This window comes from Salvelinus namaycush, chromosome 6, assembly GCF_016432855.1.
Source record: "Salvelinus namaycush isolate Seneca chromosome 6, SaNama_1.0, whole genome shotgun sequence".
In the NCBI taxonomy this organism is placed as follows: Eukaryota; Metazoa; Chordata; class Actinopteri; order Salmoniformes; family Salmonidae; genus Salvelinus; species Salvelinus namaycush.
In genome coordinates, this window is record NC_052312.1 from 20278148 (window position 1) to 20296267 (window position 18120).

The 18120-nt window shown below is 47.9% G+C and overlaps 1 protein-coding gene across 1 annotated transcript; it reads right to left on the bottom strand.

Moving 5' to 3' along the window:
• Nucleotides 1-627: 627 nt before the first annotated feature.
• Nucleotides 628-5846, bottom strand: gal3st3 (galactose-3-O-sulfotransferase 3). Its single transcript, XM_038995261.1, has 3 exons — nt 5648-5846; nt 2435-2531; nt 628-1963 (listed from the first exon to the last, which is right to left on the bottom strand). The coding sequence occupies exons 1-3, from the start codon at nt 5844-5846 to the stop codon at nt 628-630; spliced, it is 1632 nt and encodes a 543-aa protein (XP_038851189.1).
• Nucleotides 5847-18120: the final 12274 nt, after the last annotated feature.

Below are 18120 nucleotides of genomic sequence, written 5' to 3' on the forward strand. Positions count from 1 at the left end.
TGCTCTAAAGCAGGGTGGGCAGGAGGGAGAGAGTTGGTGTAGGGCTGCGAATGTGTGTGTGTGTGTGTGTGGGGGGGGGAGATAGGGCCGGGGTCAGTCGAATTACCCCTGGCCTAACTTTTGACATTTGACCTCTGTCCTGGGGCCTAACACTCAGTGGGAGGGGGTAAAGTCATTGGGTGAGAGGCCCAGAACTGGATGATTTTCCTCTCTGGAGAAGGCTTGGAGGGTTGGATTCTCAGAGGACACGGACCCGGAGCGGTGACCCTCTCTCACTGTCATCATCAAGATCTTCTCAAGGTTTGGGAGGGGGGTGGGTGGCATTAGAGAGTGAGAGAGATAAAGTGAGAGTAACAGTTCTTTATTGTTCCATACAGAGTTTGTAATTAATGAGAGTGCTCTGCCTGTGCCCATATTGATGGGGTCCTACCCCAATCTCCAGCCCCAATCTGGGGGTGTCCCCCCCTCTCCCTATCTCCTCCAGAACCCCCTGATACAGTCCCTGGGGACAAATGACTGAAGTCTGGAGGACAGTCTGTCTGTCTACCTGCATGCCTGTATTTAGTCTGTCTGCATTCAGTCTGTCTGTATTCAGTCTATATTCAAGGCTGGTGCTGCAGTCTTAAGTTATGGCGTCTGCCTCTGGGGGCCCGAGGGCCTTAGCCCCACCCTGGTGGCTCTGCTCTGGGTCCCTGCAGGTCGAGAGGTGGCTGTGGGGCTAGAGGCGGGACCAGGTCCTGGAGGAAGGGCCTCCCGGGGAATCTGCTGTATCCCCACCTGTTGGTGACGTGGCAGGACCGACCGTACGGGCTGCTGCGGCTGGGGCTGAGGGGAGCGGAGCGGGTAGCTGCGTCGGTAGCGTAGCGACTGCGATCGAAGCAGGACCCTGGTGTACTGGACCTCTGGCATGATAAGCTTCAGACATAGCTCGTGGGCCAGGCTTCCGGGCCAGGTGGCGTTGGTGTTGGTCGGCAGGTCGTAGCCCACGATGTCCACCTTTGCGCTGGGCTGCCACGGCCGCAGCTCCTTGTTCTTGATCTGGGCAGCAGAGCGGAGCTGGGGAAGCCGTCCTCCAAAGCAGCCCCTCACCAGCCTCTCCTGGGCCCTGCGGAGCAACCGCACCTCCCTGGCCACGCACGCCGGGCCCAGGGCAGTCAGCTGGCGCCACAGGGAGGCGTTGAAGTGATCATAGAGGCGTGCGTCCAAGGCGTTCCAGGCGCGGATCTTGAAGGGGAGGCCTGGTGAGAGGCTGTGCTTGGAGCCGGACATCCGCATGTTGAGCTTGACGTAGAGCACGTCTTCCAGATCCCAGGAGAGAAGGTGACGGAGGAGGACCAGCGACTCGTCAAAGTACTCGGCGATCATCACCAGGGAGAAAACACGTTCTGTCTCGGCCACAAAGGCCCGGGCGTATGCTGTCGCGTCTGCCGCCGGACGGTCCTTGTCCCCACCAAGGTCAAAGGTCAGTGTGTTACGGGCGTACATGGAGTCCTTTTCGTCCGGACGGTAGTACCGCCACGGCTCATCCAGAAATGCCTCCAGGGACCCATTGGGAACTCTCTTAAAACTCTGACAGTACTGGTTATAGTAACTGAACAACGATTCAAACATGGACCCTGGTTCTCGAAGTATGGTCACGTAGATGGTATCGTTAGGCATGAGGCGCTGCATCTCGGCGCGGTTGAAGCGCATGTGGCTAGTGACCACGTTGGGTGGCAGGGTGTGCGGGTGGACGAGGTGGGCGTTGAAGGTGCGCGGGTAGCAGAACTGGTGTCCGCAGGCCTGCACAGGGAGCGCCACTGTCAGGTTGTTGCGCTCTGCGAAGCGGAAGAGCAGATTCTGCATGGTGGTGCTGGCCGTCTTGTGCGTCTTGAGGAAGGCCACGTTGGTGTGTTTGGGCTTGAGAGAGGAGGACAGGTGGGTGCGTAGTGACGGACAGCCGAGGTGAAAGGCTTCCATCGTCCTAGATGAGAGAAATAGAGAGGGGGAGCTTTTAATACGGGATTTGCAGCTCAATCTCTGTGTAATGAGGAACTTTAAGGTGAATAAAATTCCTATTCAGTTTTGACTGATTAACACAATGGTTAGCATAATTATATATTTTCCTTTAATACACGTGATTGGGTGTGGGTTGACGGTCACTAGATTCGATACTGTATGTTATGGATTAAATCTGTTGATCGTGATTGATGCCAGACTAGAGGTACAAGGACTGTGACAATGATTATTATTGTATTCTGTGAAACAAGGCGGGCCATACTTGCGAACAATAGAAAAGGTTTAAGTACACATCAGACAATTAAAATCATTGACGCTACATGTTAGCTGTTCCCATTTCATTACCTGGCACATTTAGCCCTATGCTAACCTGAGCAGGTGGCATTAATTATTTCCTGTAACAAATTCTGTGTGTGTGTGTGCGTGTGTGTCTCACCAGCTGAAATGGCCCCCATGGTGCAGCAGTAGACTGACGGTACTAATTGCCACAAAGACCAGAAATATCTTCTTCTGAGACATGATCCGCCACTTCACTGAGGGAGAGAAAAAGGAGAGTGAGAGGAGGGAGGGACAGAGAAAATGGGAATAAGTAAAAAGGGAATAAGTAAAAAGGGAGATACAGAGATAAGAGGGTGAGAAAGGGAGAGCGATAGAAAAGGGAAACATACTGTACATGCAAAACCAAAGGAGAGAAAGAGAGAGATTTATTTAACGTATAATTGGCCGCATCCATAAGCAAGAGCGTGTATAGTGACTTGACTTTTGTCACATTTGAATGATAGTGGCATCGGGTTCTTCTTATTAGCCTCTTTGAATATTCATAATAGGCAGTGGACTGGATGTACCTAGCTAGAATACTGAGTATCCATTAGCTCATTCCTCTTAGGACTCATCAAGATGCGTACATTACTTAAAGCAGACCCTGTTGATGGCCTCCCAAGTGGTGCAGTGGTCAAAGGCACTGTGCTAGCAGTGCTAGCTGTGCCACTAGAGATCCTGGTTCGAGTCCAGGCTCTGTCGTAGCCGGCCGCGACCAGGAGACCCATGGGGCGGCGCACAATTGGTCCAGCATCGTCCGGGTTAGGGGAGGGTTTGGCCGGCAGGGATGTTCTTGTCCCATCGCGCACTAGTGACTCCTGTGGCGGGCCGGTGTGCAATGCACGCTGACACGGTCGCCAGGCGTACTGTGTTTCCTCCGACACATTGGTGCGGCTGGCTTCCGGGTTAAGTGGGCATTTTGTCAAGAAGCAGTGCGGCTTGGTTGGGTTGTGTTTCGGGGGGACGCACGGCTCTCAACCTACGCCTCTCCCGAGTCCGTACGGGAGTTGCAACAACGGGACAAGACTGTAACTACCAATTGGATACCACGAAATTGGAGAGAAAAAGGGGGTAAAAAAAAACAAGTCCATCCTGCAGGTAGAATAGAATAGAAACGTAGAACATTAGAACATGTTCTCATTCAATGGAATAGGGTGAGTGAGAGTGGTACACAATGACAGCTTCCAGGTTGCCTATGTCACCTCGCCTCAAGATTCCAAGCCAACCTCCTCTCCTCCTGCATATTAATGGACTCCTACCAATGTCGCCTCTTGATTACACTATCCCATTCCTCAGCATGTCAGGTCGGGTTACTTACTGACATTGTAACCACATTTCCACAACTACTTTCTCTAGTCCAGCAGTTCTCAATCCTGCTCCTGGAGACCCAAACGGGTGCACATTTTTGTTTTTGCCCTAGCATCTAACACACCTGATTCTATTTGAAAGGCTTGATAATGAGTTGATTAGTTGAATCAAGTGTGTTGGTGGTGCGAGGGCAAAAAACAGAAATGAACATCCCTTTGGGTCCCCAGGGCCAGGGTTGAGAAAGACAGCTCTAGTCTACTCCAGGCTCTAACTGTCCTTCGGATGGGAGGTTAATCCGAGGTCTTGACCCATTGTGGTCACTAAGGATCCCATGGCACTTGTCGCTAGTGTAGGGGGTGTTAGGTTCTATCTGAACCTCATAAAAGCTCACGGACGATTAGTAAAGCTCAAACCAAGTTTATTCACCCATTGGGTCATACAGCTGCATAAGACAAAGGGTGGGTTGCACCAACATGGTTTAAATTAATCTAAGATTAGAGCTAATATAGGTTTTGTAAATCTAGGTTTATAATTCATCAGAGATGTGTTGCACCACTTAATTTAAAATCTGGATCAGTAAATCTATGATCAACGGTTTTAAACTATGATTAGTGACATGTTACACCAATATATGAGGCATTTCGTGAGTTGAAGCGAAGTAGCTAGCCTACTTGACAAATGAGGCCACAAAATTGCTGTTCCTTGATGAAATAATAACAATGTAATGTTAGAACTACTGCAACTCCAACGTGAAAGGTTCTGATGGGTTTGCTGATTTGAAATAAAATCTGTTATTTAGCCAGTACTAGACAGAAATCTCATTCGTTAGCTAACATTAGCTACTGTAGCTAGCTAGTTTATAAACCATGCTAGCTAGCATAAAATATAATTTATTATTGTTGTTACTTATTTAGGCATTTATTATTTGTCCGCAAGCCACCTGATCATGGCACGTCAAAGAGGTTCAAATGTCTCTGCTTTTGAAAAAAAAAACTATTGTTGGCTCTGATGGAGGAATTTAGATAAGTACTGGAGGATAAAAAGACAGACAACAAGACTGTCAAAAAGAAGAACAGATTTAATGGATCGACACGGATTAAAAAGAAGAGGGACCCAAATCGGATGAAGGAGTGCTGGAAAAACTTAAAAGCCAAAAAGGATGCGGCAGAGGAGAGGCGGGGGCTATTTCAGACCGGAGAGGGGCCTCCATCCAGGGGAATTGATCCTCTCTCCCAGAAGATATGCGAGATGATTCCCCAGCAGTTTGCCCCCCTCCTTAACCCCTATGATGACGACAGACAACTCGACCCACCAATATTTAGTAAGCATAAATAACTGGTAAATATCAAGGACTATAATGCACGTTAAAACTAACGTTAAAGCTACTTCACTACAATGTTAGCGTTATCAGCCCCGTTACAGCATGTTGCATAACATCATCATTCGTACCAAGGCTGGACACATCATAAGCCCCAATTCAATTGTTGTACAAAATGGGCACGTAAATAGCCTAGTAATAATGAGGTAATTTTCTTTCTTTCCTTTCCTTTAGTTGAGCTGAGACCCTGTGCTGCGGAGAAACAGCAGTGCCTGGATCTTGAACCAGTGAAAAAACACCAAACACGCCAAGCAAACGCCCCAGAACTGACATGAACCAAGCTCCTATTGATGTTTTGGAGCTGGAGTGAGAGAACAATCTACTGCAGATTGGGTTCCTGAATTTACAAAAAGAGCTACTGCAAATTCAGAAACAGAAGCTCCTTCAGGGAAACAAATGCCCACTGTGTAAAGAATGCTGATCTTTTTATTTCTTTAAGCAATTATTTAAAACAATGCTTTCCCAAGCAATTTGGTATCCTCCAGTCTTGTCCCCACTCTTGTGTTCTGGTGCTTCGAGTTCCACCCTGTATGGTATTGAGAATAACAAAGTCTTAATAATAGATTTAGCCTGATTAGGAATTGTATGTGCCAATGAAAATATAATATTGCTTTTTACATGTTACCAATGTTACATTATACACACCTAAGGCTGCAAAATGGTTCTCAATCAAGGTTCTCCTCACAGCATTCCCATTTGCATTGGCAGCATGTTGCACCTGGCCATCTTCTGCATTCTCCTCAGGTAGGTCCTCCTCAGCCTCCTCAGGTAGCTCGTCTTCTTGTCTCTTGCCAAAGTTATACAGTACCGCCACTGCAATAATGATTGTCAGTGTAGTGTCCATCTTCGTGCGGAGGCCATCCTTTAGGCAGGGGAAATCTTTTTTTCCACACTCCAAAAACTCTCTTTATGTGACCTCTTGCCAGGATATGAGAGGTGTTGTATTCTCTCTCTTCAGGTGACTGGGGGTTTAAAGGGGGAGTCATAAGGTACCCACAACAGGCATATCCATTGTCACCCAGTAGGTGGCCTTCATATGGCCCCCTTTCCAGAATTGCATACAGACAACTATTGTCAAAGATTGTGCTGTCATGGGTGGATCCTGGCCATCTAGTTACGATGTTGGTGAGCTGACCTTGGTCATCACAGACAGCCTGCACGTTGACGGAGGAGTAACCTTTACAATTACGGAAGAGTTCTCCATTCTCACCACCAGGGTTGGGAATAGGAATGTGTGTACAGTCTATTGCACATAGTACACCTGGGAATCTAGCTCTCCTGTAAAATCCAGCTGCTGTTTCCTCTGTAGACTTGAACCTTATGTACTAGAAATCATATATCCCGAGGCTGCATTTATTGTAGCTGGGGATTTTAACAAAGCAAATTTGAGAACAAGGCTACCTAAGTTCTATCATATTGATTGATTGTAGCACTCGTGCTGGCAATACACTGGATCACTGCTACTCTAACTTCTGCGATGCATACAAGGCCCTCCCCGGCCCTCCCGCCATTTATCCGCGCGAACCACCGCATTTAACCAAGGAAAGATGACTGGGAATATGGCCGAATACAAACAGTGTAGTTATTCCCTCAGCAAGGCAATCAAACAAGCGAAATGTCGGTATAGGGACAAAGTGGAGTCGCAATTCAACGGCTCAGACACGAGACGTATGTGGCAGGGTCTACAGACATTCACGGACTACAAAAATAAAATCAGCCATGTCACGGACACCGACGTCTTGCTTCCAGACAAACTAAACACCTTTTTTGCCCGCTTTGATAACACAGTGCCACCGATGCGGCCCGCTACCAAGGACTGTGGGCTCTCCTTCTCCGTGGCCTACGTGAGTAAGACATTTAAACGTGTTAACCCTCTCAAGGCTGCCGGCCCAGATGGCATCCCTAGTCGTGTCCTCAGAGCACGCGCAGACCAGCTGGCTGGTGTGTTTATAGACATATTCAACCTCTCCCTATCCCAGTCTGCTTTCCCCACATGCTTCAAGATGGCCACCATTGTTCCTGTTCCCAAGAAGGCAAAGGTAACTGAACTAAATGACTATCGCCCGGTAGCACTCACTTCTGCCATCATGAAGTGCTTTGAGAGACTAGTCGAGGATCATATCAACTCCACCTTACCTACCACCCCAGACCCACTTCAATTTGCATACCGCCCCAAAAGGTCCACAGACGATGCAATCGCCATCACACTGCACACTGCCCTATCCCATTGTCACGCCCTGGCCTTAGTATTCTTTGTTTTCTTTATGTTTTTTAGTTAGGTCAGGGTGTGACATGGGGAATGTATGTGTTTTTGTAGTGTCTAGGGGTGTTGTATGTGTATGGGGCAGTGTCTAGTGTAGTTGTCTAGTTATGTCTATGGCTGCCTAGATTGGTTCTCAATTAGAGGCAGCTGTGGTTCATTGTCTCTGATTGAGAGCCATATTTAAGGCAGTCATAGGCATTGGGGTTTTGTGGGTAATTGTCTATGTTGAACGTTTGTTGCTTGTCTGTGCACTTACGTCATTTAGCTTCACGGTCGTTTGTTGTTTTGTTTAGTTTGTATTCAGTGTTCGTTTCGTGTTTTCCCTTCTCTCAATAAAAGAGATGTATTTTGCACACGCTGCGCCTTGGTCCTCTCTCTCACCCATAGACGATCGATCGACAGAATTACCCACCAGAATCGGACCAAGCGGCGTGTCAAGCGGCAACAGGAGCAATACACACAGGATTTATGGCAAAGGGAGCAGGATATGGGCTACACTACGTGGGAGGAGATCGACAGGTGGGCGATCGACCCAGGGCGAGTGCCGGAGCCACGCCTGGGATTCTCTGGCGCAGTGCGAGGAGGGATACCGGCGAATGGAGGCAGCACGAAGACGCGGTAGGAAGCCTGTGAGTCAGCCCAAAAATTTTCTTGGGGGGGGGTTAAAGGGAGTGTGGCGAAGTCAGGTAGGAGACCTGCGCCTACTCCCTGTACTTACCGTGGAGAGCGAGAGTACGGGCAGACACCGTGTTACGCAGTAGAGCGCATGGTGTCTCCTGTACGTGTGCATAGCCCGGTGCGGTACATACCAGCTCCTCATATCGGCCGGGCTAGATTGAGTATTGAGCCAGGTGCCATAAAGCCGGCTCAACGCGTCTGGTCTCCAGTGCGTCTCCTCGGGCCGGCTTACATGGCACCAGCCTTACGCATGGTGTCCCCGGTTCGCCTACATAGCCCGGTGCGGGTTATTCCACCTCCCCGCACTGGTCGGGCGACGGGGAGCATACAACCAGGTAAGGTTGGGCAGGCTCAGTGCTCAAGGGAGCCAGTACGCCTGCACGGTCCGGTATTTCCGGCGCCACCTCCTCGCTCCAGCCCAGTACCACCAGTGCCTACACCACGCACCAGGCTTCCAGTGCGTCTCCAGAGCCCTGTTCCTCCTCCACGCACTCTCCCTGTGGTGCGTGTCTCCAGCCCAGTGCCTCCAGTTCCGGCACCACGCATCAAGCCTCCTGTGCGTCTCCAGAGCCCTGTACGCACTGTTCCTTCTCTCCGTACTCGCCCTGATGTGCGTGCCCTCAGCCCGGTACCACCAGTGCCGGTACCACGCACCAGGCCTATAGTACGCCTTGAGAGTCCAGTGTGCCCTGTTGCTGTTCCCCGCACTAGCCTGATGGTGCGTGTCCTTAGCCCGGTACCTCCAGTTCCGGTACCACGCACCAGGCCTACAGTGCGTCTCAGCCGGCCAGAGTTTGCCGTCTGCCCAGCGGCGCCTGAACTGCCCGTCTGCCCAACGGCGCCTGAACTGCCCGTCTGCCTAACGGCGCCTGAACTGCCCGTCTGCCTAACGGCGCCTGAACTGCCCGTCTGCCCAACGGCGCCTGAACTGCCCGTCTGCCCAACGGCGCCTGAACTGCCCGTCTGCCCAACCCCGTCTGAACTGTCCGTCTGTACTGAGCCTTCAAAGCTGCCCGTCTGTACTGAGCCTGCAAAGCCGCCCGTCTGCCATGAGCCTTCAGAGCCGCCCGTCTGCCATGAGCCTTCAGAGCCGTCCGCCAGACAAGAGCCGCTAGAGCCGTCCGCCAGACAGGAGCCGCTAGAGCCTTCCGCCAGACAGGATCAGCCAGAGCCTTCCGCCAGACAGGATCAGCCAGAGCCTTCCGCCAGACAGGATCAGCCAGAGCCTTCCGCCAGACAGGATCAGCCAGAGCCGTCCGTCAGCCAGGATCAGCCAGAGCCGTCCGTCAGCCAGGATCAGCCGGAGCCAGCCAGCCAGGACCAGCCGGAGCCAGCCAGCCAGGATCCGCCGGAGCCAGCCAGCCAGGATCCGCCGGAGCCAGCCAGCCAGGATCCGCCGGAGCCAGCCAGCCAGGATCCGCCATTCAGTCCGGAGCTGCCCCTCAGTCCGGAGCTGCCCCTCAGTCCGGAGCTGCCCCTCAGTCCGGTGCTGCCCCCTAATCCAGTGGGGTTAATTTGGAGGGTGGCCATTTGGAGGAGGCTACCAAAGCGGGTATTGACAATGGTGGAGTGGGGGCCACGTCCCGCACCCGAGCCGCCGCCATGATGGGGCCCACCCCGGACCCTCCCCTTTCTATGTCAGGTTGTGCGGTCGGAGTCCGCACCTTTTGGGGGGGGGGGGGGGGGGGGGGGGTACTGTCACGCCCTGGCCTTAGTATTCTTTGTTTTCTTTATGTTTTTTAGTTAGGTCAGGGTGTGACATGGGGAATGTATGTGTTTTTGTAGTGTCTAGGGGTGTTGTATGTGTATGGGGCAGTGTCTAGTGTAGTTGTCTAGTTATGTCTATGGCTGCCTAGATTGGTTCTCAATTAGAGGCAGCTGTGGTTCATTGTCTCTGATTGAGAGCCATATTTAAGGCAGTCATAGGCATTGGGGTTTTGTGGGTAATTGTCTATGTTGAACGTTTGTTGCTTGTCTGTGCACTTACGTCATTTAGCTTCACGGTCGTTTGTTGTTTTGTTTAGTTTGTATTCAGTGTTCGTTTCGTGTTTTCCCTTCTCTCAATAAAAGAGATGTATTTTGCACACGCTGCGCCTTGGTCCTCTCTCTCACCCATAGACGATCGTGACACCCATCTAGACAAGAGGAACACCTATTTAAGAATGCTGTTCATTGACTACAGCTCAGCATTCAACACAATAGTACCTTCCAAGCTCATCATTAAGCTTGAGGCCCTGGGTCTCAACCCCACCCTGTGCAATTGGTTCCTGGACTTCCTGACGGGCCGCCCCCAGATGGTGAAGGTAGGAAACAACATCTCCACTTCGCTGATCCTCAACACTGGAGCCCCACAAGGGTGCGTGCTCAGCCCCCTCCTGTACTCTCTGTTCACCCATGACTGCGTGACCATGCACGTCTCCAACTCAATCATCAAGTTTGCAGACGACACAACAGTAGTGGGCTTGATTACCAACAACGACGAGACAGCCTACAGGGAGGAGGTGAGGGCTCTCGGAGTGCGGTGTCAGGAAAATAACCTCTCACTCAACGTCAACAAAACAAAGGAGATGATCGTGGACTTCAGGAAACAGCAGAGGGAGCCTCCCCTAACCACATCGATGGGACAGCACTGGAGAAGGTGGAAAGTTTTAAGTTCCTCGGCGTACACATCACGGACAAACTGAAATGGTCCACCCACACAGACAGTGTGGTGAAGAAGGCGCAACAGCGCCTCTTCAACCTCAGGAGGCTGAAGAAATTTGGCTTGTCACCTAAAACCCACAAACTTTTACAGAGTCACAATTGAGAGCATCCTGTCGGGCTTTATCACCGCCTGGTACGGCAACTGCACCGCCCACAACTGCAAGGCTCTCCAGAGAGTGGTGTGGTCTGCACAATGCATCACCGGAGGCAAACTACATGCCATCCAGGACACCTACAGCACCCGATGTCACAGGAAGGCCAAAAGGATCATCAAGGACATCAACCCGAGCCACTGCCTGTTCACCCCGCTACCATCCAGAAGGCGAGGTCAGTACAGGTGCATCAAAGCTGGGACCGAGAGACTGAAAAACAGCTTCTATCTCAAGGCCATAAGACTGTTAAACAGCCTTCACTAACATAGAGAGGCTGCTGCCTACATACAGACCTGAAATCACTGGCCACTTTAATAAATGGATCACTAGTCACTTTAGTAATGCCACTTTAATAATGTTTACATATCTTGTATTCCTCATCTCATATGTATATACTGTATTTTATACCATCTATTGCATCTTGCCTATGCGGTCATCGCTCATCCACATATTTATATGTATATATTGTTATTCCATCCCTCTACTTAGATTTGTGTGCATTGGGTAGTTGTTGTGGAATTTTTAGATTACTGTTCGATATTAGTGCACTGTCGGAACTAGAAGCACAAGCATTTCGCTACACTCGCAATAACATCTGCTAACCATGTGTATGTGACCAATAACATTTGATTTGATTTCAGACTGGCAATAACATTGGACATTCTGACTACAATCCTGTAGACGGTTGACTTGTGGAGTCCAAAAAGATCCTCATCCATCATCTGGATTACATCCAGTTGCGTAGAAGCGTAGGGTCAGCAAGAGCTAAAGTAGTGGGGGTACAGCTGCGATTCTATCACTCCTATGCTTAATGGTCGGTCCAACCTTTCTTTCCAGTTGCATTACAGAGTCCTTGGAGAAGCGGTACCTCCTTGAAAACGCATCATTATCATAAAACTCAACAGGATTAAACCTGTCTCTAATTATTCTCTGAGGAACTCTGTCATTTTGGTCTCTCCACAGTAGTTATGTTGCCATTTTATCAGTTAAACCACCTCAAGTGTCAGTTTAGAATTAATCTCCAATCTAAGTTTATATTTTTAACAAGAATTCATTGAGCAACAGGCTTAAAATGTATCTAGGTTTGAAGTGAAAACTACATTTAGATTAAAGGAAACATTTAATTTAACTATGATTAATTTAAAACTAGGTTTAACATTTGGTGCAACAAGATTAATAGATAAACCTTGATTCAACCCAGTTTAAGAGTTAATCCATGTTGGTGCAACCCACACAAAGACATGTTTCCACCGGTGGTAGTGTATATAGCCAAATTTTTGCCGGAACTTCCGCCTTCCCTCTGAACAATACATGTTTATTGCTAGGCAGGAAGATAAGTACTTCTCCCTTAATGTGATCTGACCTTGGCCTCCTTCCTCACTAAACTACATCTTTCCATCAGTGCTTTCCAACATGTGGTTGCCTTTCCTCAGCACATTCCAAGCTTAATTGCCTCCATCATGTCAAATCAAATCAAATCAAATCGTATTTGTCACATGCGCCGAATAAAACCTTACAGTGAAATGCTTACTTACAAGTCCTTAACAACAATGCTTCAAGAAGTTTTATTAAAAAAGTGTCAAGTAAAAAATAGAAAATGAAAGTAACAAATAAATAAACAGCAGCAGTAAAATAACAAAAGCAAGGCTATATACAGGGGGTACCGGTACAGAGTCAATGTGCAGGGGCACCGGTTAGTTGAGATAATTGAGGTAATATGCACATGTAGGTATTGTTAAAGTGACTATGTATAGATAATAAACAGAGAGTAGCAGCAGCGTAAAAGAGGGGTCTGGGTAGCCCTTTGATTAGCTGTTTAGGAGTCTTATGGCTTGGGGGTAGAAGCTGTTAAGAAGTCTTTTGGACCTAGACTTGGCGCTACGGTAACGCTTGCCGTGTGGTAGCAGAGAGAACAGTCCATGACTAGGGTGGCTGGAGTCTTTATGACACGACTTCCGCCGAAGTCGGTCCCTCTCCTTGTTCGGGCGGCGTTCGGCGGTCGACGTCACCAGTCTTCTAGCCATCGCCGCTCCACCTTTCATTTTCCATTTGTTTTGTCTTGTTTTCCCACACACCTGGTTCACATCCCCTCATTAGACTAAATGTATATTACCCTCTGTTTCCCCCGTGTGTAATGATTGTTATAAGGAGTGGACCAAGGCGCAGCGTGGTTTGGGTTCATCATCATTTATTTAAATGTGAACCAGCAACAAAACAATAAAGAGTAACAAACAAACGAACGTACAGCCTTGTAGGGCTCAGAAGCAACAAAACAAAAACAAGATCCCACAAACAATAGGTGGGAAAAGGCTGCCTAAATATGATCCCCAATCAGAGACAATGATAGACAGCTGCCTCTGATTGGGAACCATACCAGGCCAACATAGAAATACAAAAACTAGACTACACATAGAAATAATAAACTAGAACACCCCCCAGTCACTCCCTAACCTACTCCACCATAGAAAATAAAGGTTTTCTATGGTCAGGACGTGACACCATGTCTGTGTGTGGAATTGTTCTTTGTGTAGGGTGTTACGCTACAGGCTGGCTTGCGCTAGGTTTGTTTCAAACCTAGGTTTGTTTGTTTTGTTTAATCCGGTTCATGTTACCGTGGTTGTGCTTTGTGCTGCCTCGCCTGTGCCTTTGGGCCAGGGTGTATATTAAAGTTCTCCTGTTATCACCCATCTCTGCTCTCCTGCGCCTGACTTCCCGGCAACCAGTCACTCACCCCGTTACACTTTACCAATTATTTGGGCCTTCCTCTGACACTGCCTGGTATAGAGGTCCTAGATGGCAGAAAGCTTGGCCCCAGTGATGTACTCGGTCGTACGCACTACCCTCTGTAGTGCCTTGCGGTCAGAGTCCGAGCAGTTGCTCTCGATGGTGCAGCTGTATAACCTTTTGAGGATCTGAGGACCCATGCCAAATCTTTTCAGTCTCCTGAGGGGGAATAGGCTTTGTCGTAACCTCTTCACGACTGTCTTAGTGTGATTGGACCATGATAGTTTGTTGGTGATGTGGACACCAAGGAACTTGAAGCTCTCAACCCGCTCCGCTGCAGCCCCGTCGATGAGAATGGGGGCGTGCTCGGTCCTCCTTTTCCTGTAGTCCACAATCATCTCCTTTGTCTTGATCACGTTGAGGGAAAGGTTGTTGTCCTGGCACCACACGGCCAGGTCTCTGACCTCCTCCCTATAGGCTGTCTCATCGTTGTTGGTGATCAGGTCTACCACTGTTGTGTCATCAGCAAACTTGATGATGGTGTTGGAGTCGTGCCGGGCCATGCAGTCATGAGTAAACGGGGAGCACAGGAGGGGACTGAGCACGCACCCCTGCGTGGCCCCCGTGTTGAGGATCAGCGTGGCGGATGTGTTGTTACTTACCCTTACATTCTCCTCCTACAGATAACCATTAACTTCTGGTGTAGAAACCAGACTATGGCACTCAATATTTATATAGGATACCTGATAATTAACAATATTTCAAGTTTAGAGTCAGAACTCATCAGTCCCCCATTTTGAACATCTAACTCCATACTGTTCAACATTAAATTAACTTGGAAATTACTTATAAATGAACAAACAATGATAATAAAACATAAAAAAACATGATTAACATTCACAGTTAATGATTAGGTTTACAACTCCGAAACGTATGGCCTCTGATCTATAATCACACTGTGTACACTCTAATCTCTATCTCTCATCGGACAACAGCATGACATTTCAACTGGAGTTTTTGGCTTTCTCCATTTCAGCTTCTGGTTCCTAAGAGAGTGATCGCACAAGACTTGAAAAGCAAAGAGAAACACAACGCATATTAATAGAAGGGTGTAACTATGCATAATTATATATGCAAAGAAAAACCAAAGTCTGATAACATGACAATTCCCACTCTCTCTTCACCTGACTCTATGCCTTCAGGATATTTTCCTGCTGGGTTCCACAAAAATGAAAGCTCTATAAAACCTCCTCATGCTTTCACCGAGTCTTCCCCTTTTAGACCACAGGCTCCAAGAGGTGTTCCCAAGCCGTGTAATTTTCACTTTGCTCCCCTTCTCCTTCTTCCTCCTTAGCCACCCGATATATACGTGTGGTGGCCTTAATCCCTTTGGGTCCCCAGGGCCAGGGTTGAGAAAGAAAGTTCGAGTCTATTCCAAGCTTTAACTGTCCTTCGGATGGGAGGTTAAACCAAGGTATTGACCCACTGTGGTCACTAAGGATCCATTGGCACTTGTTGCTAGTGTAGGGGTGTTAATCCATGTCTTCTGAATTCCCAAAATGGCCGCTCATACCACCACTAGATCTACGTTGCCCATACTATTACTATGTACTATATGTCCAGAATATAGCCCTAGCAGATTGCTATATAGTTACAATATGGCCCCATTGACCTCCATTGAAGATCACAAGTGTACTTACCAAGACATATGTTTCATTTAGTGCCACAGACAGACAGACTAGAACCAGACTGATGAGATGTCGCCCAGATAACAGCAGAGACAAAGGGCCCAGAGGCGCACAGATGCAAACACCATTTTGCAGCGGTAAGATGAGCCGTGGGTTTAAGCAGTGAGTCTGTGTGTGGTGTGTGTCTATGAGTGAGCCACCCCGCATGGTGGATCAGGTGTCATGGAGAGTTAATAAGAAAGGGATTTAAGTGGCTCTCTGTCAGTGAGCCCCAGATTCTGGTCACACACACACACACACACACACACACACACACACACACACACACACACACACACACACACACACACACACACACACACACACACACACACACACACACACACACAGACTACTACTACTAAATCATAGTCGTGTAGTGTGTGTCGGGTGTCAACCTCTTGTGCTGTCATATCTGTGCCAATCGCTGTGAAACTCAATCAGGCCTTTTTAATTAAACACGGCTCCTTTCTAGTGTGGCCAGAGTCTGTGTCTGTCTCTGTCTTTGTGTGTTTTGACCTAAAAAAGATTTTGCGACAATCTCTTTTGTTACGGAGTCGTAAATAAAGCCTTGCCATCCATTATGTGATCAGTTTAGTTTTAGAAAAAGGGCAGAGAGTTACTTGTCCACATTAGAGCTGTTTACATCAGTGTCTTTCACTAACGTCACAGTCATTTCAGTGTGACGTGAAGGAATTCAATCTGTCAGTTTCTCTTCATTTCTCTGTTGCTTCTCTCTGTCTATCTTTTCTTTCCTTTCCCTTTCTCTCTCTATCTCTCCCTCGCTCTATCTTCTTTTCTCTCTCTCTCCCTTTTTATTTCTCCGGCCATCTGTTTTCTTTTACAATAATTCTACACCAATCATTGTCAGACAGTAGAGTCAAAGTACGTCAAACACGCCGTGAAACGAACAACACGACATCTTGCGTGACCGAACATAAAAGTGATTTGAGGCTAGCCTTAATGAAGTAACGAGCAGACCTTCACGCTAGCTAACTCTCAACTCCCTCTGGCAGATGCTTATGGTCGATGCTGACGGCGTCTTGTACTGACTTCATACGTTGACCCCTAACCTTTGACCCTATACGACCGTAGATTACTTTCTGTCAGAGACCTCCCTCACTAGGTTTTCTAGTGGACACAAGACCCACAAACCTATTATCAAATTGGTCAGTTCAGGATGAAGTAACAGGACTATGATTTCGATTAGATTTACCTCCACACTGTTCCCTCTAATTTGTTGGGGCACTCAGCAAATTTGTGGTCTTGTGAACAGAAACTTGAACATTGTGAAAATGTTGTGCAACTTCCAGCGCGTTTACAGTGAACACTGAGGCTGTGCCCTTACAGTTTTAGACAGTAGCCAATAGGCTATTGTGGCTATTTGAGCATAATGTAGACCTGCCAACAAAATCAATGGAGCAAATCCCATAACATTTTCACATGGAAATAGATTTGATATCTATGATATAGCCTACAGTAGCCTATATGGGGTGTTCAATGCAGGCCTACATTGCATGAGACTTTAAAAAAAATGTTTTTACATTATGAAGGTCTTGACATTAATTAATTATAACACCATGGGCCAAATAGGTGACTGTAAATTGCATTGAATTGTGTTGTATGATGCAAGAAGCCACTTTACGAAATAAAATGTATTATTTTTACTATACAGAGAATTAGACAATTGGCTTATTTGCATATTCAAGCCTGGCTCAAAATACAACACTGCCTCTTTAATTAAGACTTAAGCTTTTTCTCAAAGACAGCTTTAAATGTAGCCTACACATTTTGTGCTCTTGTAGGAAGCAGTAACTCCCCATTGCTGACCTATGCTTATCTAAAACTAGGCTAATAACTCGCTAACTAGCGAAGAATATCAACAAATGTGCACATGCACTCTGATCTGAACTGATCTGAAAAGTGCATTCACTCAAAGGTGATTGAAAGACCGCTCGTGGGCTACCCTCGCCAATATAATTCTACTCCGTTGCGTTCTGGCTCGGCCTACAACAAAATCACAGACTCAATCTTGCAAAGTTAGATTTGTTTTGGTTTGTTGCATTGAAAAGGGGCTGCCATAATGTTGATTTGATCACAGAATTTTTTTGGGATCTATATAGCGCAAACTAATTGGGTGAACTCAGTGAAGTTCAATCGCTTGCGTCTTTGCGATGCCTGGCATTTCTTTTGCGCGGCAGTCCGAGGAAGTGCGCGGCTTTGAGTGAACATTGTTGGTAACATCTAATAATGATTATAAATCCTTTATGAATTATTATAAATGCATTTTGGGTGAACTATCCCTTTACAGTGCTAAGTGGGGAATGAATGACCCTCCCTCCCTCCCTTTGTTATAAAATATGACTGGCGTAGGAACAGATGTCAACCAGTGGTAGGGGTCACACTGCTACAGTAATACCACACACACGCAGCTGACTGACATGCGATGCTCCAGCTGTTCACTCAGCACTCTGCCTCTGGGGAGATGACCCATCGTCAGAGCTTGGGGAAGGAGCTAGCGTCTCCGGCGGCAACCAAGGGCATGGGGAATCTACCCTCTAACTGCACTATCCCCCACTCTGTCTCCTTGTCTCTCTCTCTCTCTCTCTACCCCCCCCTCTCTCTCTCTCTCTCTCTCTCTCTCTCACTCTACCCTCTCTCTCCCTCTTTCTCTCTCTACTCTCTCTCTCTACCCACTGTCGCTCTCTCTTTCTCTACCCACTCTCTCCTCTCTCTCTCTTTTTCTCTCTCTTTCTACCCTCTCTCCTCTCTCCTTGTCTCTCTCTCTTTCTACCCTCTCTCTCTCCCTCTCTCTTTCTCTACCCTCTCTCTCTACCCTCTACCCTCTCTCTCACTTTCTCTTTCTCTCTC

What these genes read in the sequence shown, in the direction of transcription:
- gal3st3 (XM_038995261.1), bottom strand. Translation starts at nt 5,846, where the DNA reads ATGGACACTACACTGACAATCATTATTGCAGTGGCGGTACTGTATAAC. An exon ending in GAACCATTTTGCAGCCTTAG is followed by an intron (nt 2,532 to 5,647) that starts GTGTGTATAATG and finishes TCTCTCCCTCAG; the next exon opens with TGAAGTGGCGGATCATGTCT. An exon ending in CATGGGGGCCATTTCAGCTG is followed by an intron (nt 1,964 to 2,434) that starts GTGAGACACACA and finishes TCTCTCATCTAG; the next exon opens with GACGATGGAAGCCTTTCACC.